Source organism: Juglans regia, chromosome 14 (assembly GCF_001411555.2).
Source record: "Juglans regia cultivar Chandler chromosome 14, Walnut 2.0, whole genome shotgun sequence".
Lineage (NCBI taxonomy): Eukaryota > Viridiplantae > Streptophyta > Magnoliopsida > Fagales > Juglandaceae > Juglans > Juglans regia.
In genome coordinates, this window is record NC_049914.1 from 21,095,338 (window position 1) to 21,121,615 (window position 26,278).

At 33.5% G+C, this 26,278-nt stretch overlaps 1 protein-coding gene across 1 annotated transcript; it reads right to left on the bottom strand.

Annotated features, from left to right (window-relative positions):
• Nucleotides 1-16,754: 16,754 nt before the first annotated feature.
• LOC108998956 (NAC domain-containing protein 90-like) lies at nucleotides 16,755-17,926 on the bottom strand. The gene is made up of 3 exons (XM_035685250.1): nucleotides 17,756-17,926; nucleotides 17,301-17,593; nucleotides 16,755-17,211 (listed from the first exon to the last, which is right to left on the bottom strand). Exons 1-3 carry the CDS (start codon nucleotides 17,907-17,909, stop codon nucleotides 16,858-16,860), a joined length of 801 nt encoding a protein of 266 aa, XP_035541143.1. The 5' UTR covers nucleotides 17,910-17,926; the 3' UTR covers nucleotides 16,755-16,857.
• Between the last annotated feature and the right edge of the window lie 8,352 nt (nucleotides 17,927-26,278).

Here is a 26,278-nt window from a genome sequence, read left to right on the forward strand (position 1 = left end):
TTAAAAAAGCTACCATCTACACAGCTCCACTTCTACAGACAACTTAAAGAATCGGCCTAAACATCATGTGCAGCAGCACAGCTCCATAACAAGTGAGTATTAGTTTCCTCAAGCTGCCTACATATTGGAAATATGCAATTAGGGGTAACTTTTCTTCTGAATAGATTACTCATTGTTGGAAGTGCATCACCTACTGCTCTCCATATAAATACATTAATTACGTTTGGAATATTTAAATCCCAAAGTTTCTTCCAGGCCTCTAAGCCATTTGTGTGGGTTGATGACTCACCTTTATAGGCCTTCTTCAAATGATATGCTAAGAAATACACAGACTTCACTGTAAAAAGCCCTGACTTAGTAAGACCCTATATAAGTTTATCCTTTTTCCCTCTCTTACTTAGTGGGAGCCTTTTCACTATTTATGCCTCATCCTCATTTAGCACTTCGCTAATTAGATCAGCATTCCAACAACCATTATGATTAATCAGTTTATTTGCACAATTATCTTGCTGCAACTTCTTAGAGTAGTGCTACATAATAGCCACTGTAGTTGTGCACACATTGCACACACTACGTGTCTGCTTCTCATCCTTTTGTTTTTTGTTTTTTTTGGTGCAAAACGCACCAGACGTCTACCACTCTCTCTCTCTTTCTCTCTCTCATCATCTCTCTCCATCGTCTCTCTCATAAGCTCTCTATCTCATCTCTCTCTCATAAGCTCTTTCTCTCTCCTCGACTCTCTCTCTCATCCCTCATTGTCTCTCTCTCTCTCTCTCTCTCTCTCTCTCTCTCTCTCTCTCTCTCCCTCCTCGACTCTCTTTCTCATCAGATCTCTCTCTCATCACTCATTGATTATCTCTCACTCGATCTCTCTTTCATCTCCGCTCTCTCTCTCTCATCTCGGTCTCTCTCTAATTTCAAATTTAAGATATGTGTGGTTTAGATGATGCCACATAGGGTGTGCAAATATGGTTGCTCCCAATAGTGGCTGCTCCCAATATTTTTCCTTTTAACTAGAGATTAAATCTTATGGGTTGAAGGAGTAGGTAGTCACTTGTCACCTCATATTCTTATCTTGTTTCCCTTCCCCACCCTCCATCTCATACCTTCCTTTATCAATACACTGGACCTCCAAATACTTCTCCATATCTATGAAGGTCCATAGCCCACTTTTGAGGTCAAAATATCTCCATGTCTACAATATTTTTCCTTCATAATTTTTCAACTAAAGAATCAGGTTTTGTAAGCAACCTCCAAAACTATTTTGCCAACATAGCTTGATTAAAACTTTCAAGATCCCTAAAGCCCAACCCTTCTTGACTTTTTGACAACCCTATCTTACTCCACTTCTTCCACTGAATTCTTCTATCTTTAGCCATATATCCCTACCAAAATCTAGCCATCATACTTGATATTTCCTTGCACAACTATTTTGGCAGCTTAAAAACACTCATTGCACAAGTAGGTATTGTTTGTATTACTGATTTTATTAGGATTTCTTTTCCAGCTTGAGCGAGACATTGATTTTCCCAATTATTAATTTTCTTCCACACCTTCTCCTTGATCCCTCTAAAAGCTTGGTATTTCGATCTACCCACCATAGTAGGCAACCCCAAATATTTCTCTGCATCACCACACACTCTTGCACCAATAATGTTAACTATTTCAGTAGATACCTCCATACATGAATTTGAATTGAAATAGAGTGAAGTTTTCTGCAAGTTGAGCTTCTGTCCAGTTTCCATCTCGTACTTTGCCAAAACATGTTGCACAACACTCCATTATTGAGTATTGGCCTTGTAAAGAACTAAACAATTATCTGCAAAAAGCAGATGGTTAATACGAGTACCCCCTTGCTCATGGCTACACCCTTAATAACCCTAATTGCCTCAACCTCATGTAACATTGAACTTAGTCCTTCTGCACACAGGAGGAAAAGGAAAGGAGACAATGGATCATCTTGCCTTAATCCCTTTCTTGGGTTTATAACATAGCTAGGCTAACCATTCACCAATATAGAATACTTAACAATACCTATACATTTCATAATCATATCAATCCACTTACTACCAAAACCCATTTTCTCCATCATTGCCCTCATATACCTCCATTCCACCCTATTATATGCCTTTGACATGTCCAACTTTAGAGCCATACACCATTATCTCCCCTTTTTTCTATACTTCATAGTGTGCAAGGCTTCATATGCTATCATAATATTATCTAAGATTAACCTGCCAGATATCAAGGCACTTTAGTTGCATGATATAACAACGGGTAATACCCTTTTTAGTCTGTTTGGAAAGTTTTAGCAATAAGTTTATACAAAACATTGCATAAACTTATTGGTCCAAAATCAGATACAACAGTAGGACACTTCACCTTAGGAATTAAAGCAATATATGTGTTATTTATCCCCTCATCAAAAACTCCATCATTAAGAAATCTGAGTACTACACACGTGACCTCTTCCCCCACCACATTCCAAAATTCTTGATGAAAGTAGGCTCCAAAACCATCAGGTCCAGTAGCCTTTAATGGACCCATTTGACTTAAAGCCTCTTCCACTTCCTCCTTCGTAAAAACTCTCTAATTGTTCATTCATTCCTTTAGTAACTCTAGGCTATAAATAACTCAAAAAGATCTCAATTGCCTCTTGAGAAGGCCACGTGGAACAATAAAAATCCCTACAGTGATCTTCAAAAGCCCTCTGGATATCCTGCTGATTTGTTTATCATAACTGATTGTGAATCCTTCACCTTCAAGATTTGATTCCTTCTCTTTCTTTGAGTTGCACACATATGAAAGAACTTTGTGTTCCTATCTCCTAGCTGATACTAGTTGATCTTAGCCCTATGCCTCCATCTTATGTCCTCTTGTTCTAACAACTGCCCTACTTCTTTTTGTAAGCTCTTAATCATTCTAACATTGTTTGGACCCTCTACATCTTGCAATCTTTTTAATACTTCTATCGTTTGCTTAATATCCTTCTCACCCCCAGGACATCTAGTCTTGCTCCATTTTGATAACTCTCTACTGCAATGAGAAAGAGCTAATTGCAGATTCTCCCTGGAATGTATTTTCTCATTCTTCCATACATCCTCAATAATTTTACCACATTCTTCATCCTTAGACTAGCAAGCTTCAAATTTAAAATTGAAAGCTCTCCTTACCAGATCCCTTTTTCTTATCTCTTTTAGCACTAACATCGCCATAGGCTTATGATCTGAACTTCAAGATGCCAGACATTCAACCATCATATTTGGATGCAAGACCTTCCAATGTATATTTGATAAAATTCTGTCCAATCTCTACTTAGTGAAGTTATCATCAACATGTCCATTACTCCAGGTTTAAAAATCCCCCTACATCCAAGATCAAACAAACCATTCTTCTCCACCACAGCCCTAAAACCCCTCATTTGATTCTCTGGCCTAGATCTACCCCCAACCTTTTCTGACTGAAACATTATCTCATTAAGGCTGCATTTGGATGTTGCGTTTGGATGTTAAGCTGAATTGATATGAGTTGAGTTTTTTACGAATAGTAGTGAGTTGAGATGTGAAGTAAGTTTTGTATGGGCCATTTAAGATGAGTTTAGATGTGTTTGGATGTAAAAAAATAAGTTTAGATATATTTATGAGAATTTGAAAAAGGTTGTGGGTCCAGCGTGTAAAGAGGTGTTGAATTGAAAAAAGTTGTGGGTCCCACGTGCAAAGAGGTTTTGAGTTGAGATGAGTTTAGTGGTTTGAGAGTTGAGTGTTTGGATGTTAGACTCAGCTTAAAATTAGACTGAAATGAGTTGATCTCAATGCAGTCCAACAACCAAACGGGGCCTATGTCACCCAACACACACCATGAGACTTTACCAGGGTTAATTTGTGACAGTAATTCCCACGATGAGTTCCTTCTACTAACATATGTACCTTCTACTAACATCTGGATAGCCATAGAATCCAGTTAGCAACCATCTAGTGGACTGATCATGCATTTGAAACCACCCAGTTATATGCCTCAGAGAAAAATTAGCAATCTGAAAATTAACTTCCTGCTTCCAAGGGATTGCTAAGCCAGACTTCTTCCTACTGGGTCCACTATAAAACACCCATAAAAATCCAACTTTCTTTTAACTACTTCAATTCTATGTTTTGCAATTAGTGTTTCCATCAGAAACACTATTTTATGAGACTTTTTCTTTACCATTTGGTAAAGATCATGAACTATTTGGGAGTTCCCAAGCCTTGACAATTCCAACTTAGAAAATTCATAATCCTCGACAGGGCTAACTGACAGACACTGCTGATCCCAGGTCCACATCATTCTCACTAAGTTCGTTCTCCAATTTTTGTTTTTTCCCTTCAACCACTTCCATTTCTTCATCAAATAAAGATAAACCATACCTCTTCCTTCCAGAAGACATAACAGAAGGTTGGCTTGTATTCCTCTGCTGCCCTCCATACCCATGTTGACGAGCCCTTCTTTTTCAACTCATTCTCTCACTAAAATCATGTCTTTTTGCTTCAACTTCGTTGTTAACTACCATAGTAGTTTTAAGCTTCTTGTTGGAAAGCAGATACTGCTCTTCTTGAATATTAATCCCCATAAGCATGTTATGCCCCATTATACCTATCAGACTAGGTATGGACTCATTGGGCCCTGAGCCCATAATGACAACATTCTTTTCCACCCTATTATCCTTCCTCTGTTCAAATATATCCACGTTATCCCCATTTAAAACCTGATCATCCCTAGACTGAGTCAATGCAACTTATTTTTTAACTACTCCCTTACTCCCTGCCACATCCTCTTCCTTATTTGAACCAGTGTGATTCTCTCTAACAACCTTTGAGAATCCACCAGCTTCTTGACTCTCACCTGCCCCTCACTGAACTCACCCATCGCTGCACCCGCTTGAACCTTCACTGAACATGACAGCCGGAGAACAGGTTCCCTCTTGTCATCTTACTTCCCTGAATTTGATCGAGACCCAATATTCATGATGGATTGCCCCCACCTCGTCGCCATCCTCCACTCTTTGCTCTTAGCCACTGCCTAAAATTGTCTATCATTATCCATGCCTCTCTTGTTTCTTCCAATCCCCAAATCACAATCGATCCATGAACAATTCTTCCACACTTGAAACAAATCTTGGGCAATATCTCATACTTAATTGGCACCCACATACTTCTTGAGTTTAAAGTAATAGTTCTGCCCCACGCAATTGGCTTCCTCACATCAACCTCCACCTGAACTCTAAGATATCCTCCCCACCCCCGGCCCCACATCATTTTCTAGAACATCAACGTCCACCACCCTACTGATGGAGTTCCCAATCTGCTCCCCAATCCTCCTATTCATGCAAGCCATAGGTAAATTGCGGAGCTAAATCCAGTATTTCTCTTGATGGAAATCAATCTGGTCAAGTTGCAAAGTCACATCGAATGGTCTCACAACAAACAAGTTATTATCAAAGAGCCAAGGTCTTCCTGCCAATACTCGATCATAATCCTTACCAGTTGCAAAAATAATGACAAAAGTATTGTCTCGAATCGGCAAAAAACTCACATTCTTATCGACCCTCCACACCTTATGCATGGTAGATCGAATTACCTCTTTCCCAATACGTCAATCCGTAAAAACTATACCAATCAAACTCCTCCTCTCACAGGTATTCAACTCTTCAAAGTCCTCCAATTGTATCTCTATTTCTGTTTTCTCCTCCTCATTTTGACTCATCTTATCCCAATCTTCACTTAGATTATCCATCATTAGATGAAAAAACACTCACTTAGATTCTCCATCATTAGATGAAAAAACACCACACACTGTGAAACTATTTCTCTTTATTTAGTGGGAGTAAAGAGTCAATATACTTCTCCTCTTTTGCCAAGGTGACGACAAAGAGGACAAGACGCTTTTGAAAAAGTATATCCTTGACTACTTAAATATGATACATTTACAATTACGACTGTATCAAAATTCAAATAACCAGAAGGGATTAACACCTTGATAATTTCCACGGGAAACTAAATTCATTAGAATATCCAAATAAAATCAATAGTATTATATAAATAGAAGAGTAAAAGCTTACAAGAAGAAAAGAAAAAAATAAATAAATAAAACAAAGAATCTAAGTGATAGAAAGAATGAAAGATGAAGTGTGGAAGAAAACACATGAGATGAGACAAGATGATAGTTGCATAAAATATTGTTAGAATATAATTTTTTAATATTATTTTTGAAAAAATTGAATTATTTATTGTATTTTGTACGAGAGTTTGAGAAAATTGTAATAATTAGAAGAGATGAGATGAGATGAGGACATATGGTTTGGTTTGTGTAACCAAGCGAGGCCTTAGTTTGGTTACACAAACTAAACCCTCTCATCTCATATAATCATTACAACTTTTTCAAACTCTCACACAAAATACAATAAACAATTCAATTTTTTTAAATATCAAAATAAGAATATTTATCTTAAATATATAATTTATTAATATTTTATTCAATTTTTAACTTTTATCTCATTTCATCTTGTCTGTGTAACCAAATGAGGATAATATTAACCTTGTTTCTCATGAAAATTATGATATATATATATTGATAGAATTTTTTTTTAACATTTATGTTTTTATTTTTTTAAGACACTTTCTTATTTCTGTCACAATTAGTTCAACTTTTATAGGAATAATGCTACTATACCTCTTTAATTTATCCTCTTATTTTGGCTGCTTGTGCATTTATTTATTTTTTAATTAATTTTTTCTTAATAGTTAAAAAAATGACTATTAGTGTATTTGTATTTTCCTTTTATTTTTTAAAAATATTTAAACATGTTTTTAAAATACTTGAAATAAAAAAGCAAAAAAAAAAAAAAAGACAATTTGCACTAAGCGGCACACAATGAGCGGTTATTTGCAGGCGCAGAGTAGCACCGCTCCTTTTATATATTTTTAAGTCAACGTTAAGAAGTTTTTTTTCTTTGTTAGATAATACGTCAACCGTAGCTGTCGCATTTCTCTCCCAATTATTATTTTTTATTTTTATTTGCTGTTACTTTTAAGAAAAATACAACACGTAATAAACTTTTTATATATTGTAATTTAATTTAAAAGATAAATTTTGAAATTTGAAATTTTATAAATCTAATCTTACTATTTAAGTGATATAAATGACGTATTTTATTCACCGACTTGAAAATACAATAACTATATTTTTAATTATAACTTTCACAATTTTAAGACCTTGTATCAACTGGGGCATTAGAGTACTCCCAAATTCCCAATGATTTTTGTATTTTATTTTTTAAAATATATCACCAAAATGAAGTATTTTTTCAAAATGACAAATTTTATTTTTTAAAATATATCATCAAAATTTATTTTTTTATTTTAATTAATGATTTTTACAATACATCATATATCAGGATATCTATTCATTTTCTATATTATTTAAATATTTTTTATTCATTTTAAATATTTTCTAATTATCGGTATATTTGTAATATTTTTCATATCTTTCAATATTTTTTATATATTAATGTGAATAAAATATATCTCTGTTGCCAAAATGACATAATAACTCAATAAAAAATTAAAAAATATAAAGATGGAAAAGACTCATTCATCTTTTTTTTTTTGTGAACTTTTTTTTATCTTTTAGCATGTTTTGAATAGTTTTTAATATGAGTATTTTTCTTTTTAATAAAATAAGATGTTCTAATAATATTATAAATTTCTCATGTTTTATAAATATAAGTGTAAATGTAAGAAGTATAAAGAAATATTAGGAAAAAGAAAGAAATAATAAAAAATATATTTAATAGTGTATATCAAAGGCTTGTTTGGATAATGAGATGAGATGAGATGGTTTTAGATTAGTTAAATAAAATGTTGTTAGAATATTATTTTTTAACATTATTATTATTTTGAGATTTGAAAAAGTTGAATTGTTTATTATTTTTTATGTGAAAATTTAAAAAAATTATAATTATAAGATGAGATGAAATAGTTTTTGATTCTAAAAGAGCCGAAATATAGAGAAGCATGTATTTTAGTATCTACGTTCATTTGTTGATTTTAAGGCTGCGTTTGGATCATAAAATATTCTCAACTCATCTCAACTCATCTCAACAATTTTTTTAAATTTCAACACAAAATATAATAAACAATTCAATTTTTTCAAATTTCAAAATAATAATAATATTAAAAAATAATATTCTAACAATATTTTATCATCTCAACTCAACTTAATTCAACTCACTTCAATATCCAAATTCACCCTAAATGATCAAAATCTAAACCTTATTTTGACATATTATTAAGTAGGAAAAATATTTGCATCAACTTATTATTTATCACACATTCAACACATTTAGTGTATTGAATTAAAAAAAAAAAAATTGAATACATAATGTGTGGAGAGTGTAAGCTGATGCATAGAATTACTCAAGTATAACAAGAGTCTTGCTATAGCCACATAAAATGGTATCTGTCTTCTCTGTCCCTTCTCCCTTCTGCTCCCAACCTCAGTCAATACAAGATTCGAAGTTGCTGAAATGGCGACATGTCACAATTCTGTCCATGAACAGTAGTGGGCCGAAGTTCATTGTGAGCTTTGGTTGGCTCAAGCCTATGGTTGTGTTGACCTGTGACCCTTTATTTTATTTTATTTTCAAGTTAATATTGAGTTGGGCATGGCCCATTTATTGTTATTAGAATTGTTGAATTGCCCTTATTTTACAGTCTGATTAAGTAGGCCCTTGGCCCATTAGTTAGTTAAAGGAGTATTTGTAGTGGGAGGACGAAGAGGTAAGGATCTGGAAAATTAATAGCATTCTCATTTTCAAGTTTATCTTCTTCTTCCTCTCTATTATTCTGGAGGTTTCTCACCCTCGAAGTGAGATTGTTCATTCAACCCTCAGGGGTGTGTTACAAGTGGTATCAGAGCCAGGTTTTCCTTGGCATCGGCTTTATCAATCTATAAGAATGGAAAACATCATCTCATCTTTACTAAATATCAAAGAGTTAATGGAAGACAATCTTCAACGCTTCGATGTTGTTCAACAACATCTGAAAGAATTGCAGGAGAGTCACGACAAAATACACCATGTATTTCAACAGTCTCTGGACGAATTTGCAAATAACTTTGAGAATTTAAGCTATTTGGAGCAGGTTGGTACGATGCAGGAGAAAGAAGACGAAGAACAAGCAACCCCTGCAGTTCAAGGATTTGGACAGGAAAAAAAAAAATCATAGTTCAGAATGGATCAGGCAAGATGCTCGTGACTACTATTGGAATGAGAGCTCAGTGGGGTAAACTGATGGCTGCTCTTTGTGAAGGAGGAGATGATGAGACTCCATCGCAGGCCAAACTTAATGGTGTAGCAACCATTATTGGTAAAATAGGCCTATTTTTTGCTGCTATTACATTTTCTGTTATGTTGCAAGGGCTGATCACCCGCAAGCTGCAAGAAGGGTCCCACTTGATCTGGTCTGGAGATGATGCAATGGAAATTTTGGGATCCTTTGCAATTACTGTTACAATAGTGGTGGTTGCTGTTCCTGAAGGAATGCATTTGGCTGTGACCCTAAGTCTTGTTCTTGCCATGAAGAAAATGATGAAAGATAAGGCACTTGTCCGTCATTTAGCTGCTTGCGAGACAAGGGGATCTGCCACATTTAGAACCTGGTCTCAACTACAAAGGAAGCGTTGAAGCCTAACCGCACCTTGTGGACAAGGTGCTCTGAAGGGGGAGGGTTTGTCACAATTCTGTCCATGAACAGTAGTGGGCCGAAGTTCATTGTGAGCTTTGGTTGGCTCAAGCCTATGGTTGTGTTGACCTGTGACCCTTTCTTTTATTTTATTTTCAAGTTAATATTAAGTTGGGCATGGCCCATTTATTGTTATTAGAATTGTTGAATTGCCCTTATTTTACAGTCTGATTAAGTAGGCCCTTGGCCCATTAGTTAGTTAAAGGAGTATTTGTAGTGGGAGGACGAAGAGGTAAGGATCTGGAAAATTAATAGCATTCTCATTTTCAAGTTTATCTTCTTCTTCCTCTCTATTATTCTGGAGGTTTCTCACCCTCGAAGTGAGATTGTTCATTCAACCGGGTGTGTTACACGACAAGAGATCAAAGGTTCGTCTTTATTCCGCATAAATTTATCTATCTACTTCCAACTCTCAACGCATTGGCTCCCTATGGGCCTATTCTCTATCTTACTTCTGCCTTTCTGAATGCATTTGATTCTTGAATTGTGTGAGGCAAAATCGAAACGAAAGTGCTCGATGATAACGCTGGGAAAGCTGCATTTCCTTTGTCCATTTCTTGGTTTTCCCCTTTAAATTTCTCCATTTTGTTTTAGAACCAAATGGAGATTTCGAGAAAAAAGGGACTTGTGGAACTATGAATGAACTGAAAGTGCACGGAGGGGAAGACCAGAAGGTAGTAGTTGTCTAATTAGTTAGACATGCCATCATTCTAAATTGCTCCACCAACTTTTCACCTGGTGTTTATATTTCAGGGATTTGCGCTGCTAATAGGTCCATAAGGTTCTATTGCTTGAACAAGAACCTTATATCAGAGTTCAATTGGAATTAAAATGCATTTGTTAAAAATAAGCTATGGGTATCCCAATACTAGGTAGATAAGGAACATGGTTTGGTTGTCCGCTACAGTATGTAAAATGATAAAATCATTTTCTGTGTAAATGGCTATAGATTTTAATACAAGGTAGCTAAATTCATTACACACAAGTGGCCTTTTAGTAGCGAACAGACCTATGTGGTTGTGAAATTAATAATGGAGCAAGCTGTCCTGCAGAAGAACCCAACAATATTAGGCCAATGCTGAACTGTTAAATGAAACTATTGTGGAATGAATATGCATACCAATACTAAAGCTAAATCCAAAATGACTTTAATGTAAATTGATCCTAAGAGAGAAGTTTATTCTTGGGATTTGCTGGAAGCTACTACAGGTCAGCCAAGAGAACTCTTGATAGTTTACTGTCTACAGAATGTGATTTTAGTGTATTAGATGGAGGAAGCATGAGAAGGCTTTTATTATGTTGTGAGGTGAGGTATTAGCCTCCATGATGCACACAAACTTTCAGCTAATTATTTTAGTGCAATAGAACTGGCAAATCACGAGTAACAAAACTTGAACAATGACACATTAGTACATGCAGCATGGATCAGTTACTTAAAGAAAAGATTGTTAGAAGCAGCGCATGTTTTTCTTTTAAAAAAGAACTGCAATCAGAACCAATAAATTATGAGCTTAACAAACTGCTAGACTATGGTTCCTTGTGGCTAATGTTAGGAACTCTCTCTGTCTCTTTATATGCTCTTTTGATGGTCAAGAATATTTTATACGTTCTCCATGTTGTAATACCATTTGTGAACTTAGTCAATACACTCCTGGGCTTTAAAATTCAATGAAGACTTCGTAATTTGGAAAAAGAGCATATCGCAACTTCCAGAAATTTGAGTCATTGTTTGAGGTGGATAAGGCTTGGTGCTAATTGTTAGGCATGAGTTTAGATTTATTAGAAGCCAATTTATTAGGGGTAGGACTAATGTTGGAGTTGGAGCTTTAAAGGCTTTATGTAGTAATTGACCTTGTGATGAGCCATGGGTGTCCCTGAAACACAACACAGCCTCAACACTAATACACCATGGGCAATTGCAATATCAACTGTATATCAACATGAATTCATAGTGATATACAGTTGATATGGATGGCAAAAGAGTAATGTACTCATTAGTTTCCCCTGGTCAATATAATAGATTCTTGTTGCATGGACAAAGAAATATAAACCATGATGACTTTTTTTTTGTAAGTAATCACTAACTACCTCATATAATTGACTGTTCATTTCCAATGTAAGGTCTTACGTTCCTATTCACAAGGAGTTTACTTCATTTACATCTGCTGGATTTGTTTTGATCCTAATACACCACCAATCATCAATTCTGACTTCATTTTTAATTATGACAAAAACTTAATTCATTGAAGTTTGTATCCAAATGGTCCATGAATAAATTTTTAAACATGTCACTACCTTTACTCAATAAAATAAAATAAAAAAAAAAAAAATCCCTTCCTTGCTTGTATTTCAACCAGAATTCCATTTACTCTTCTCATGACTTTCTAGTTACTTGAGACTCGCTAAGATTAATTAACAATTTGGCCTTGTTTAATGTGATAAGCAGCTTGACTTTGCTACCTCAGCATTTCTAGCTTCTTGAGTTAATCTGCTCTATGCATGGATATCATAAGTAACATGATATTATCATTTTTACCCAGAGTTTGAGTTAAAACCAGTCGCATACACTACCTACTTCGTTGAATCCTGCATGTGAATGCAAACAAAGATGTGAGGATGTACTCTATTCCCTAAATCTCTTGCAGTTTCAGTTTGCAATTATGTTATTGACACTTCTTCTTTATGCTCAAGTATGTTCAATGCATGCGAAAGTTGTATATCCTGTTGTTGCTGCTTCTCCAATGAAATTGTTGTTTCCATTGGAAACATCTATTCACTTTTCTATACCATTTTTTCCTTTGAAAAAAAGGAGTGCATTGTTATTATTATACCTAACTGAGTTAATAAATGAGAATTGACTACCAAACCATTAGTTTGAGAAGTAATAGAACACTGGTGCTATTTGTACAGTGCTGTTACTGTCAAGTTTTGAATTCTTCAATAAAGAAAGAAGCTTGTTGATTTGAATTTTCACTTTCTCAGAACCATAATCAATTTTTATGTTTTCCAGCAAACAAGGCAGCTTTCTGTCCCAACATTTCTTTATGCTCAGGTATGTTCAATGCATGAGAAAATTGTATATCCAGTTTTTGCTGCTTCTCCAATGAAATTGTTATTTCCATTGGAACATGCATTCACTTTTCTAGGTACAAATGAATGTCTGGACAGCCGGCTCAAGTCGAGAGATCTGGGTATTTTATGCAAATTGGATATGGTGAAGGCCTATGATCATGTCAATTGGAATGTTTTTGTTCTATTTGCTGGGTCGTTGTGGTTTTGGGGAAAGATTGAGGGGATGGATGAGGCATTGTGTGTTGACGGCTCGTTTCTCAATCTTGGTAAATGGTGAGTCTGTGGGTTTCTTTAATAGAAGATCTACTACAAGGCGATCTACTATCCCCCCTATTATTTGTTATTGTGATGGAGGCTTTTAGTATAATGGTGTTGGCTGCTGTAGAAGGTGGTTTTTTTTCAGGATTCTTGGTGGGGAATCATGGCCCCACTATTATTTCCCATCTTTTGTTTGCAGACGATACGTTGCTGTTTTGTGAGGATAATGCAGGGCATAGTCAATCTTTGAAAGCCATTCTACTTTGTTTTGAAGCGGTATCTGGTTTAAAGATAAATCTCGCCAAGACGAAGATGTTGCGGTGGGTGATGTAAGAAATATTAGGGGGCTGGCCAACATATTGGGGTGCATGGTCTCTTCGCTGCCAATGAAATACCTTGGAATTCCGTTAGGGGCATCTTTTAAAGCTAAGACGATTTGGACGGAGGTGGTGGAAAAATTAGAGCATAGGCTGGCCGGGTGGAAAATGTTGTATTTATCCAAGAGCCGAAGGAGGGGGGGGGGGGGATCTCACTTATTAAGAGTACTTTATCTAACATTCCCACATATTTCTTGTCTCTATTTCCCCTCCCAGCTAGCATTGCTTCTAAGATTGAGAAACTTCAACGTGATTTTTTGTGGAGTGGTCTAGGTTATGAGTTTAAATTTCATCTAGTTGGGTGGGATAAGGTGTGTACACCATTGAGAGATGGTGGTTTGGGGGTTCGCGATGTGAGGGTTTTTAATAAAGCCTTATTAGGGAAATGGTTGTGGCGCTATAACTTTGAAAGGGAAGCCTTATGGAAAGGGGTGATCGATGCGAAGTATGGTTGTGAAAGGGGGGGTTGGTGTTCTAATGAGAGGAGAGGGGCTTATGGTGTGGGGTTATGGAAGTATATTAGAAAAGAATGGGGGGTTCTTTCTAGCAATATCGGGTTGTGCATAGGGAATGGCCAGAGGATAAGTTTTTGGCATAATGTTTGGGTGGGTGCTATGGCTCTTCAAATTACTTTTCCCACCATTTTCAGAATAGCATGGGAGAAAGAAGCAATGGTGGCAGACTTGAGGGGATCTACACATCAAGAGTGGAACATCAATTTCACAAGGGAGGCACATGACTAGGAGGTGAGTGTGCTGGTGGAATTTTTTAATCTGCTCCATAACATTCCTCTGGCTGTTGCAGATGAAGATAAGTTGGTTTGGAGACCTTCTAAGAAAGGGAAATTCTCGGTTGGTTCTTTTTATAAGATGCTTACAGTTCAACCTTCGCCCTACTTTCCGTGGCAGAGCATATGGAGGAGTAAAGCACCTTCTAAGGCTGCGTTCTTTGTTTGGACAGCAGCCCTGGGGAAGATTCTAACCATTGATAACTTAAGAAGACATGGTCTTGTAATTATGGATTGGTGCTATATGTGCAAAAACGGTGGGGAATCAGTGGACCATTTACTCCTACATTGTGAGCTTGCCTGGGATATATGGAATCATTTTTTTAGCAGGGTAGGGTTAGCATGGACAATGCCGGGAATGGTTGTTGAAGTACTTGCAAGTTGGAGAGGGATCTCAGGGACAACACAGATTTCAGCTTTGTAGAAGATGGTTTCCATTTGTATTTTTTGGTGTATCTTGAGTGAAAGAAATGATAGACATTTTGAGGATCACGAACGCTCTGTTGAAGAGTTTAGGAGTTTTTTATGGAAGACTTCATTTATGTGGGCCATTTCTTTAGATTTTAATGGTCTCAGCTTCCATGATTTTCTTGTAATGGTTTCTAGTTCTTAAAGCGGTGTTTTTCATGTATACTTCTAGTGTATCTGGCTTACACCTATTTTACATCAATAAAATTTCTTATTACTTTTCTACGTACCATTTTTTCTTTTGAAAAAAAAGGCTCATATTGTTATTACTGAAAGAGAATTGACTACCAAACTGTTAGTTGGAGATGTAATAGAACACTGGTGCTATTTGTACAATGCCACTACTGTTGAGTTTTGAATTATTCAATAAAGAAAGAAGCTTATTGATTTGTATTTTCACTTTCTCAGGAATCGTATTCAGTGTTTTATGTTTTCCTGCAAACAAGACCGCTTTCTTCCCTGCAGAAACTTAAATGTGAAAACAATATGGGGGCACATGTCTAGATCCACTCTTCAGATGCCTACTATCCCACATATGGCATAACTAATTATGATATTGTCTTACCTTTAGTTATATAGACTGAGAGGAAAAATAAGTATATGAATACCAAAACTTGGGGAACTATTCTGTGGACCCAATCATTACCCTTTTGTCCATCTAAATCAGATAGTAAGTAGTTTTCTTTGTATCGAACTACAGCACAGAGATGGAGGCTTCGTTTGTTTTTTTTTTTTTGTCTAATTTTCTTTTTGTTTTTGGGGGGTAGGAATCACGCTTTTTATTCATAATCTACCACCTATTTTTCACACTTCACCCAAAATACCAAATTTCCATTTGCACTCTAAACTACCAATATTTTTTAATTTGCATCATCAGTTTAGATCTTGCCAGTAAGATTGTTTCACGTTGCTAATTTATGATCGTTTTAATGGCCAAATTTTAACTGAATGTGCAAATAAATGATATATGCTGTTTATGATGCAAATTGAAATTTTTGGTAATTCAGTTTACAAAGTGAAAAACAGGTGGCAGTTTATGGTTGAAAACTATAATTTTTCCATTTGTTTTTGTTGTTGTTGTTGTTCTTTTTATTTTTGTGGTGTGGGTTTTAGGTTACCATCATGTTTGTTTTGACGGGCTTCTTTTATCAGCTGAGGCTGCAGAGTTATATTTTATTGCTTGATGTCCTTTTGAATCTTGTGCAAATCTTATTCTCTTCTGCTTTTACCATGCCAACCATGAAGACAGTTATAATGAATTTTCTAACATGAAAGTAGCTGCAGATCGCATGCTTGTACATTGGCCAAGTTGTAAGTTTGAATTGATACAACTGAAGCTGACCGTCATTTTCACAGAAGCAAACAAAGGATGCAGGTGAATTAAGATGTTGACGGCAAAAGCAATCTTGGGATCTATGCCTGAATGATGAAGTTTTGATTCATTTTACTCTGCTCAAGCTCGATACCTAGGAATGGTTTGTGGTTTAGCTAGTTTACTTGGTCTGCAATATGTTTTAAAAAGAGAAATATACATCTGTATCATTTGATCCAACAATTACATTTGAAAGCATTAGATGCGATATTTCTTCAGATACTTATATGTGAGATAAATAGTTCTTATTATGAATATGAAATCTTATTGCTTGCTCCTGGGAATTTTCCTCTCTTTTGGTGTGTATATATACATATATAAACACACCGTTTGGTTGGTTTTGAATATGACGACATCTTATTGCTTATTCCATGTTCACAAGTTGTGCTTGGAAAGTTAACGGCACAATATCAACAGGAGTGAGAAAGGTGATGCCATTTTTCAAACTCAAATAAAGTTGAAGGTTGTGAATGAGCAATCTTGAGACTAATTAAAGCTGAACGTAATCGGCAACTTAGCTCTGCTACTCCTAAACTTGCTCCACCCTGCTTCTCATTCCTAGCTTCAGTTTTCTTACAGATATTTTTAATTCTCATGTTATAAAATTTACATCCTCGCTCCTACGTACGTACCCTTCTTTCACTTCATGAATAAAAGAAAAAAAGAATATATTAGATCTAAAGTAAGCTTTTCTAGTGCTCTCTATTGGAATGGGACAATATCAGTGTTGCTCAACAGGGCTGCAGATCTTTACATGGCTTGGGTTAGCCAATCTATTTGGTCCCATTCCAATAGAGATTCTAAACCATCATTTATATCCCAGTTAATACTTCCTGCAAGCTCTGGGAGATCAGGAAGGTCTCCTCCTGAATAAGAAGTTTCAGATGAACTTGTTCTTTCCTCCATTGTGGCGTTCTGAGATGTACTTGCAGCCCCAGCCCCAGCCCCAGCCCCAGCCCCAGCCCCAGCCCCAGCCCCAGCCCCAGCCCCAGCCCCATCAATGACATGCTGTGTCTTTATTGTTGACACTTCCGGGCGCCGATCAAATGCGCGGAAGCTTCCCGAGATCACATAAACTCGGCACAAAGTGAATTCATGCCTCAACTACAGGAAAAGAAACAGTGGAATAAGATAATTCTGCTAGAAAATGAAGAAAAGAAGCCCAACAAACTGTTAATAGGTGATATGTATACCTTGGGAATGACTCTGCTATGTGGGTTGATCTCTTCTTCAATGGCTCTGTATTCATTCATCTTCCACTTGGTTTTCCTTCCTGTAGGAGCCTTCCCCTTGTAGAAAACCATGGTTTTCTTCACTCCAATCACCCGGTTTTCCGATGAATACACGTAGCCAGGAGAGCCTGTTGCCTTCCAGTACCCAGAATCTGTAGTTCTGCTGGGTCTTCCTCCCCTAGCTTCTCTCTCCTGTCTTGGCGTGAAGAAAAACCATTGCTCTGTGTCTGCTTGACACAGCTCTCCTGCAAGCTCTGCAACACATAACAGAAAGAAATGAGCAGACTTATAACAGAATTGCTTAAACTTAGAACACACTTTTAACTACCCAGTTCGATTAAAAACCTCAAATGATCAATCAAAACTGAATAGTAAATGAATACAATGTTGAAAGAATTGCTGGAAGAGGTATCTACTTGGAAGGTGCCAAGGTTCCATGTCACAAATGTCGATGACCGGAATAATCCGGTGCACATCTGGTCCCTTCCCATCAAGCATGTTGCGAAGGTAGAAGGAAACCAGCTCCTCTTCGGTTGGGTAGAATCTAAAACCTGGATGAGGCACCTCCATTCTTCACAGCTTCTAGTTTTCTTTTTGATACTGTCTCTGTAATTGGAATGAGCTTATATATATAGAGCTGGAGCAGAATGAATGCGTTGGGTAGAGAGACTTGCCTAGTGGGTTGAGAAAAGAGCTTTAGATGTTTGTGATTGGTTGGTGAGAAACTTCCACGCGGTTATTGAAGAAAATTGTATAATTGTCCTCTAATGGTCTTCCCTATTACTGATAGAAAATTGCAAACAAATCATATCCTCTTTTGAATCAGTCAGCCTTCTCACTATTCCCTGTGATTCCTCAATTCAGGCTTCCTTAAGTGGAACTAAATATTTAATGGTACTTCATGCTCGAATAGTTTTTTTTTTAATCAAAATTGCTCGAATAGTTAATAACCAATAAACTTGAAAAATGATATTTACAATCTTGTAGTATGTAGTTCTTGCATACTATTTGAAAAAAATAAATAAATTTGAGATCTACTTAAAAAAATTATATTTTTAATGTTGGCTCTCATTTCGTTTTTAAAGAGAGCGCGGAAAGATGCACACAAAAGTGTATATAAACATGAGAAATTATACTTGTAATTGTGAGTGCACAAGCGCCGTGCAGTCGTTTTGAAAAAAATGAATAAATACATGACTCACATAAAAAGAAATTAATTTTTTAATTATGGAGTCTATTTTTTTTCAAAACGACTGTATAGCGCTTGTGTATTCCACAATTGTATGTAGTATTATTCTTTTTAAACATGTTTTAATATTTTTTTTAAAAATACTAATATATTTATAGTTACTTTCTTAATTGGTAAGAAATTTTAATTTAAAAATAAATAATTAAATAAATAAATGTATGAGCGTCAAAATTAGTGGGTATATTAGTATTACTCTTAACTTATCCACATGCACATTCGTTGATTTGGTGAAATGTCCTCTAAATTTACGTTAAAAGCCGCAAACACCGCAATACGCCAGAATGATGTAAGATGTTTAATTAAAATAATATTTTTTTTTTTTTAAAGCACTTTAAATATGTTTAGTTGTTTTAAAGATGTATTAAATGCTCGTTTAGATTCACTTTATACAAGAAAAGAATTGAGTAACCGGTCAATAAAAGAGTTAGCTAGGCCGGGAAATTAATGAGATGAAGTGATATAATTTGTGAATAATAATAAAATAATTTAAGTTAAAATATCTTATTTGGTTTTGGCAAATAAGAGAAAAAAATTGAATAAGAATATTATAAAATTAAAATAATATTATAATATTATTTCTTAATATTATTTTTGTTTAAATCTGGAAAAAATTGATTTATTTTTTGTATTTTATTTAAAAATTTGAAAAAATTGTAATGATTATGTGATGATTAAATGAAAAAATTAAAAAATTTGAAATTGAAAAGTGTTAAGACATGATTGAGAAGTGAGATAAGATGGGGATTTTATGAATAATAATAAGATAATTTGTGAATAGTAGTAAGATGATTTGAGTTGAGTATTTTCTGGATTTTAAGAAATGAGAGAGAAAAAGTTGAATAAAACAATATTATAAATTAAAATATTGTTAGAATATATATAGTTTTATAATATTATTTTTGTTTGGAGATTTGAAAAAATTGAATTATTTTTTATTTTTTATTTGAAAGTTTGAGAAAGTTGTAATGATTAGTTTTAAAATATTTGTGTTTGAGTGATTTTGGAAAAGAGATAGGATGAGATGATAATTTTAGAATGGAAATTTTTTTCCAAACAAGTCCTAAGTGTTTGATTAATGTTTGGAAATGAAATTTTGAGAAATTTTAAGATGAGATGAGATGTGTTTCGAAATTTTAAAAGAAATGCATTTTGAAAACTAAGAGATTGCTAATTTTTAATAAAAATAAATAAATAAAAACATGATTAAATATATGACTTTTCATTTAATAGTTTTATTTTTTTAACTGATTTAATTAGACATATTATTGTTTTATTTAATTAGTTAAAGTTGTTTCACTTAATTGCAAATATTATTTATTTTTATTAAAAAATAACAAAATTGGTGGATGAATTAAAATTTAAAACGTTTAAGAAAGGAAAAATGAGCCTAAAATGAATCTTTCCAGATGCATCACATTTTAATACTTTTTTTCTAAGGCATGGTGAACTGTCCAGTGAAAAGTCCACGTGCAGGAAGAAAGTCACGTGACTACTTTTCATCAATTCCCTTTTATCAAGAGCGAATTTATTACAAAGTTGAGAAAGTAATTGATTGCTCAGGTGAGGTGATGATCATGCTTTCGGCTTAAATTATTATATTTTTTTTTTTCTGTTTCATTTTTATCAAGGGATTTTTTTTTTATTTTTTTAAAAAATAATGATATACGTACAATTATACTAGTTTTGTACGCTATTTTATAAAAAATATTCATAATTTAAAAAATAATTATAAAAATAGTTATTTGTCTATCATTTTCTTTTTAATAAGTACAAAACTCAATATCGAGACAAGCGGTCGGAGTGACAGCCTAGTTTGTATATTGAGGTATTCTCAAAATACTTTACTATTATTTATTATTTTATAATTAATTTTTATTATTATTTACTACTATTCAATATTCTGGATAGTACTACAATATAGATAATCAAAATTTTAGAATTCACTTTATATATCTATTTCTCTAACATTTAAGATCAGCTTAGTTTGGATAGTGAAGTATTCTTAGAAATATCTGAGAATAATTTATTACTATTTATTATTATTTTATATATATATATATTTTTATATTTTTTATTATTTAAAATTTTATTATTATTATTTATATAATACCTCACTATCCAAACTAGGGCTGCAACCCGACCTGAAATAGCCGGGTTTAGACCCGACCCGAAATTATTTATTTTAGGCGCCAACCCGATTTGATCCGACCCGATCAAAATAAAAACGGGTTAGACCCGTATGACCCGGCCAAGAACTGTGGACCAGCCGTTACCCACTTTCCCCTTTTGGGCCTTCATCAACTCGTAACAGGGCCCAAGCCCAATTCGAGATGCTACTTCTTCTTCTTAGGTTTTCTTCTTCTTCCAGTAGACAGTTGAGATGCTCCTTCCCCGCCGCTGCTCCCCTTGCTTTTAGGGTGGTTCTCGGCAGCTGTTACAGACTCTCACTCTCACTCTCTCTTCTCTGTTTGACTATCTCGTCTCTGTTACCGAAACCATCCAAAAGGATCTGGGCCAAGCGGAGATGGAAAATGGGGAGGAATGGGAAGAAGAAGGAGTGGGTTTTGCTTGTTCATGAAGGCCATCGGTTGCAAGGAGAGCTTTATAGCGTGGGAGCAATGCATTGAGGAGGTTGAGAAGATGAAGGAGGACATTGTCCGTCGAGGTGACTGGGGCGTTGAAGAAGTGTATGGAGGCTCACGCCGACTACTACGAGCCCAAAGGATGATTGACGAGGAGATATCAACTGAGTTACACAACCAACCAAAAAACTCCAGACAATGTGAAAACTGTGGCTGCATAAACTCCATACAACGACACCGAATTCGTGGGCTCCTGGTTCGCTAGCACAGTCCTCAATTCCAATACTCTTGGTGGGCGATCACGTGGATGCACTGGAATGATGGCTATAGAAATGGCTTTGGAAAAATCCTTGGCAATCAGCGAACCTTTCTGAAGATCAAATCTAAAATCTGAGTGAGTGAAAATCTGAATATGACTTGGAACTTGAGTGCTAGGGTTGGAGAACTAACTGTGATTTTATACTCGGACGGGTTGAAGTAAAAAATTAAATCCGTTGATTAGTCGGGTTGGAGACCCGATCAGGAATAACCCGTCAAAACTCGGGTCGGGTTGGTTTATTGCAGTCGGATCCGACAAAATTTCGGGTCATATGCACAGCCCTAATCCAAACGTAACCTTAATCCAAAAACTTGGTCCAATACTACGAAGTTTGAAGAAGTCTTTAGTCCCCACTAAAAGTCTATACATTTATAAGAATTGGATAAACATCACACTCACTATTTTCTGAAAACAAAACGAGTTAAAAAAAATAATACAAATATGCGGTATACTCCAATGCTACGTAGGCTTTTTCTTTTTTCCTTTATTTCTTGGATTTTTTTCCCTATTTCTCTCATCACGTGGAATTTCATAAGAGCACCAGTTGTTAGGCGTACGTTGGGTCCATCATCAACATCAAGATTCAAGACCAAGTCATGGTTTTCTAAGTGTATTAGTTTTATATAAAAATCATACGCAATAAAGTTCCTATATTGACGTACTTTAATATCATCTTTCAACTTTATCTTATAATAAAAGAAAGAATTTACAAAAGATTTTCTAAAATATGTCTTATGCTATTAAAAAAAGTCCAATCACACGTCATTTATTATAACACATTACACAATCATATTTTAAAATAAATAATATTTTTATAAAATATGATGGTGGGTTATGATCACACTTACCTCTTCATAGCCGTGTTGAGAAAAGAGATGGATAACAGTATTATCATTGATCTATACATATGCATATGCAAAATCATCTCTTTTATATATCCATTTTATCATTTAAGCAAAACTCTCACATTGACTTATGCGTGTTAATTTTTTGCTAAAATATAATTTCATAGCATTCAGTACATATATTAATACAATTTCATGCATCCAAATTTAATAATTCCATATATAATAAAATACATCAGATTCTTATAAAAAAAATTCCAATTTATATACACAAAATATGAATCTCATGTGCTCATAAACAAACATATTAACATGGAAATACAATACAAATTCATTACAATATAAATTCATTACACTACAAATACAATACAAATACATTACAATACAAATTCATTACAAATATAATTTTATATATAAAGATGCATAGATGCTAAGTCAGTGCCGTATGGGGCCTTTGTGGGGTACTTTTGGGAAAGCACGTGGTATGACTTGACAACGTAAGAGTTCTCATGAGCGGCGAGGAATATTTTAGGGGACCAATTGCTGCGGGGCAACTGTCTCAAACGCGTTTGGGTTTTAATATTAGCTGCCGCCCCACTCTCGTTTTTTTTTTTTTTTTTTTCTTTTCACATTTTTTTAATACATTTAAATATTTTTAAAAAATAAAAAAAATACATCAATATATTTAAAAACAATTCTTTAATCACTAAGTAAAAAAAAATAATAATAATTTTTTAACCAACGATCAAATTGAGTAGACAAAATGGAGAGGTAAAATATCATTTTTCTAGTATGAAATCGACAGGGAACATGAGTTAAATGTTTCTGGCTGCTGCTTTAGGTTTCCTTTGAAATTTAAAATCATCTTAATTTATTTTAATTTATTATTATAATTTTTTTAAATTTTAATATAAAATATAATAAATAATTTAATTTTTTTAAATTTTAAAATAAAAATAAAAATAAATAAAAATATTTTAATAATATTTTATCATCTCAACTCAACTCAGTTCAACATCCAAACGTAACCTTAATTGTAAAGTCGGGCTACTCTGCAGTCTCGCTCTTTAGTTATTTTTATAATTTTTTAATATATTTTTAATATTTTTTAAAAATATATCAATATATTTAAAATTATTTTTAATTATTAAATAAAAATAATTAAATATTTTTTTTTCCAAACTATCAAATAGAACGATAAAAATTTATAAAAAATAATTTTTTCCTTAATTATAACACACCAATAAAAGTAATGAAAAAATCTTGTCTCTTGTCAATTTTTTTCCTTTTGCCTTTTTTTTTTTTTTTTTAAAGTTCTTTTTGAAGAAAAAAGAAGAAGTTTATAAAGTAAACATTTTTTTTTTTTAGTTTGTAAAGTATACATTTATCTTTTTAAATATAAAGTATACATTTATCTTTGAATCATGTTATGTTGTCAGAAATCTTGCATCGACAATGGCTTTTTGTTGATTTGTTTTTAATATTTATATTATAAAAAGGGCAAAAAGCCACCATCGGTTACAACTCTCTGTACAAATTCTCGAGCATTGTATCATCATTCTTTATCTTTTGAACCTTTGCAATCTTTTTTCCGATACATTATAATTATTTTATAACTATTTTATGACTTTATTTAAATAAAAATTTAATTATGCAAAATTGAGGTTATTTTTAATGAAATAGCACAATTATAATGAAAAATGAGTTGGAAAATAGTTATAAGTGTTTTAATACTTTGAACTAAACTATGGAAGCACAAATTTAGAATTAAATAACGACTAATAACATGAATAAGGTATATTCATTTAGATTAAGTTTGGATAATGAAAGTGTTTCATCTCATCTCACATCTCATCATTATAACTTTTTTAAATTTTCATACAAAATATAATAAACAATTCAACTTTTTCAATTCCTATAATAATAATAATATTAAAAATAATATCATAATAAAATTTTATTCAACTTTTAATTTTCATCTCGACTTATCTCATATTAATTCACTATCCAAACAGCACTTAGGCTATTAAGTGAAAAAACAAGTAAATATTTGTTTCTCTAAGATTTGGGATATTCAAGTTGTGTGTGTATGCGTATGACACGTGAATTATTTCTGAAAACAGATCTAAGTATTTCCTGAAAACAAAACGAGTTAAAAAAAAAAAAAAAAACAGAATCGCTGCTAAGAGTATTGGCATTAGATTAGCCAAATATCTTTTCATCTTCAAATATAGCAAACATCATCCATATTTGCTTCACATTGAATTAGCTAAATTATTTTCATCCAAACTATAAGCTACAGTAAATCCATTATTCTTTTCAAATATGAAAAGAACTATAGAAACTTTAAAATTATTTTTTAAAATTATTATATTATAAATATAAGATTTTTATTCATATGGAATTTTACCATCTAAATACATATGAGATTATTATATTATAAATTATTAGATTGTGAAAATAAAAATGAATATGATTTGTTGGAGGTTATTAAAGATTATGAAAATAAAATAAAAATTAATAAAAAAATATAAATAATAAAAAATAATAATATTTTATTATTATAAAGAATGTGATAATTAATCCAATATAAACTTCAAGTTTTGAATGATTAGCTAAAAGTAAAAAAATTACATATTAGTCAAAATTTGAAGAATAAGATAACCAATCTAATACTAATGCTCTAAGCGGTTGATCTAATTTTCAAGAAAAAACAACCCTCCACTTAGAAGTTGCTACCTCAAAAATCATACTATACTCACGTTACACTCGTGCGCATGGGATATAAATTGCAAAAGACCATCACTGAGAGGAGAACTGCGTTCGCACTGAGCATTTTAGCCCGATTACATTCACTCCAGAATGAATATTCTTTACTTTATTATTATTTTTTACTTACTTTTTTACTATTCATTACTTTTCACTTATTTTTTATTACTATTTAATATTTTATTATTATTTTTTTATTATTTTTTTACTATTATTCATAAATATTCTCAACACTTCTCACTATTTAAATGTATCTTGAATCGAAGGGGTGGGTTTTCCGAGGAGGCTATGTCTCTCTCCCCGTCTATCATCTATCAGCGCCAACTCGTTATTGACTCGCTCGACTCGCTCCCCATCTCTGAATGGCAAGGCCCAAGTAGCGGAGATGGAGCAGATTTTCGAGAAGCTCGACGTCAATGGTGACGACAACATCTTATCCTCCGACAAGATTTTCATAAGCACCAGTAGTTAGGCGTACGTTGGGTCCATCATCAACATCAAGATTCAAGACCAAGTCATTGTTTTACTTTGGGAAGATAATAAATATTAATAACTAATAGACTTTAGAAAGTATTAGCTCTATATAAAAATCATACGTAATAAAGTTCATATATTGACGTATTTTAACGTGATTTTTAACTTCTATCTTATAATAATAATAAAAAGATTTACAAGATATTTTTTCAATTTAAAATATGTCCTATGCTATTAAAAAATCCAATAACATTTTACTTTTTACAACTATTTAAACAATCATATTTTAAAATAAAAAAATATTTTTATAAAATATTCTATTTTAAAATATGTTGTAAAATGTAAAGTAAAATGAGTTAATCTATATACAATTTTTAAATAGGAATTGTTCATACAAATTCATATAATTATGTTTAAAAGTAAAAAAAAAAAAATATTTTTTTTATTCATTAATAAAATTGAACACGTAATCCTTATTCCGAATTGTAAATAGAATTTCTATTGTAAAATATAATGGTGGGGTTTTTGTGGGGTACTTTTGAGAAAGCACGTGGTATGACTTGCCAACGTGAGAGTACTGAGCAGTGAGGAATATTTTAGGGGACCAATTGCTGGGGGACAACTGTCTCAAACGCCAAGTTTGGGTTTTAATATTAGTATGAAATCGACATGGGACATGAGTTGTTTCTAGCTGCTGCCCT

Coding starts and splice junctions, on each gene's coding strand:
- LOC108998956 (XM_035685250.1), bottom strand. CDS start 17,909: ATGGAGGTGCCTCATCCAGGTTTTAGATTCTACCCAACCGAAGAGGAG. Junction 17,594..17,755: donor GGAACCTTGGCACCTTCCAA/GTAGATACCTCT, acceptor TATGTGTTGCAG/AGCTTGCAGGAGAGCTGTGT. Junction 17,212..17,300: donor ATAGCAGAGTCATTCCCAAG/GTATACATATCA, acceptor CTTTTCCTGTAG/TTGAGGCATGAATTCACTTT.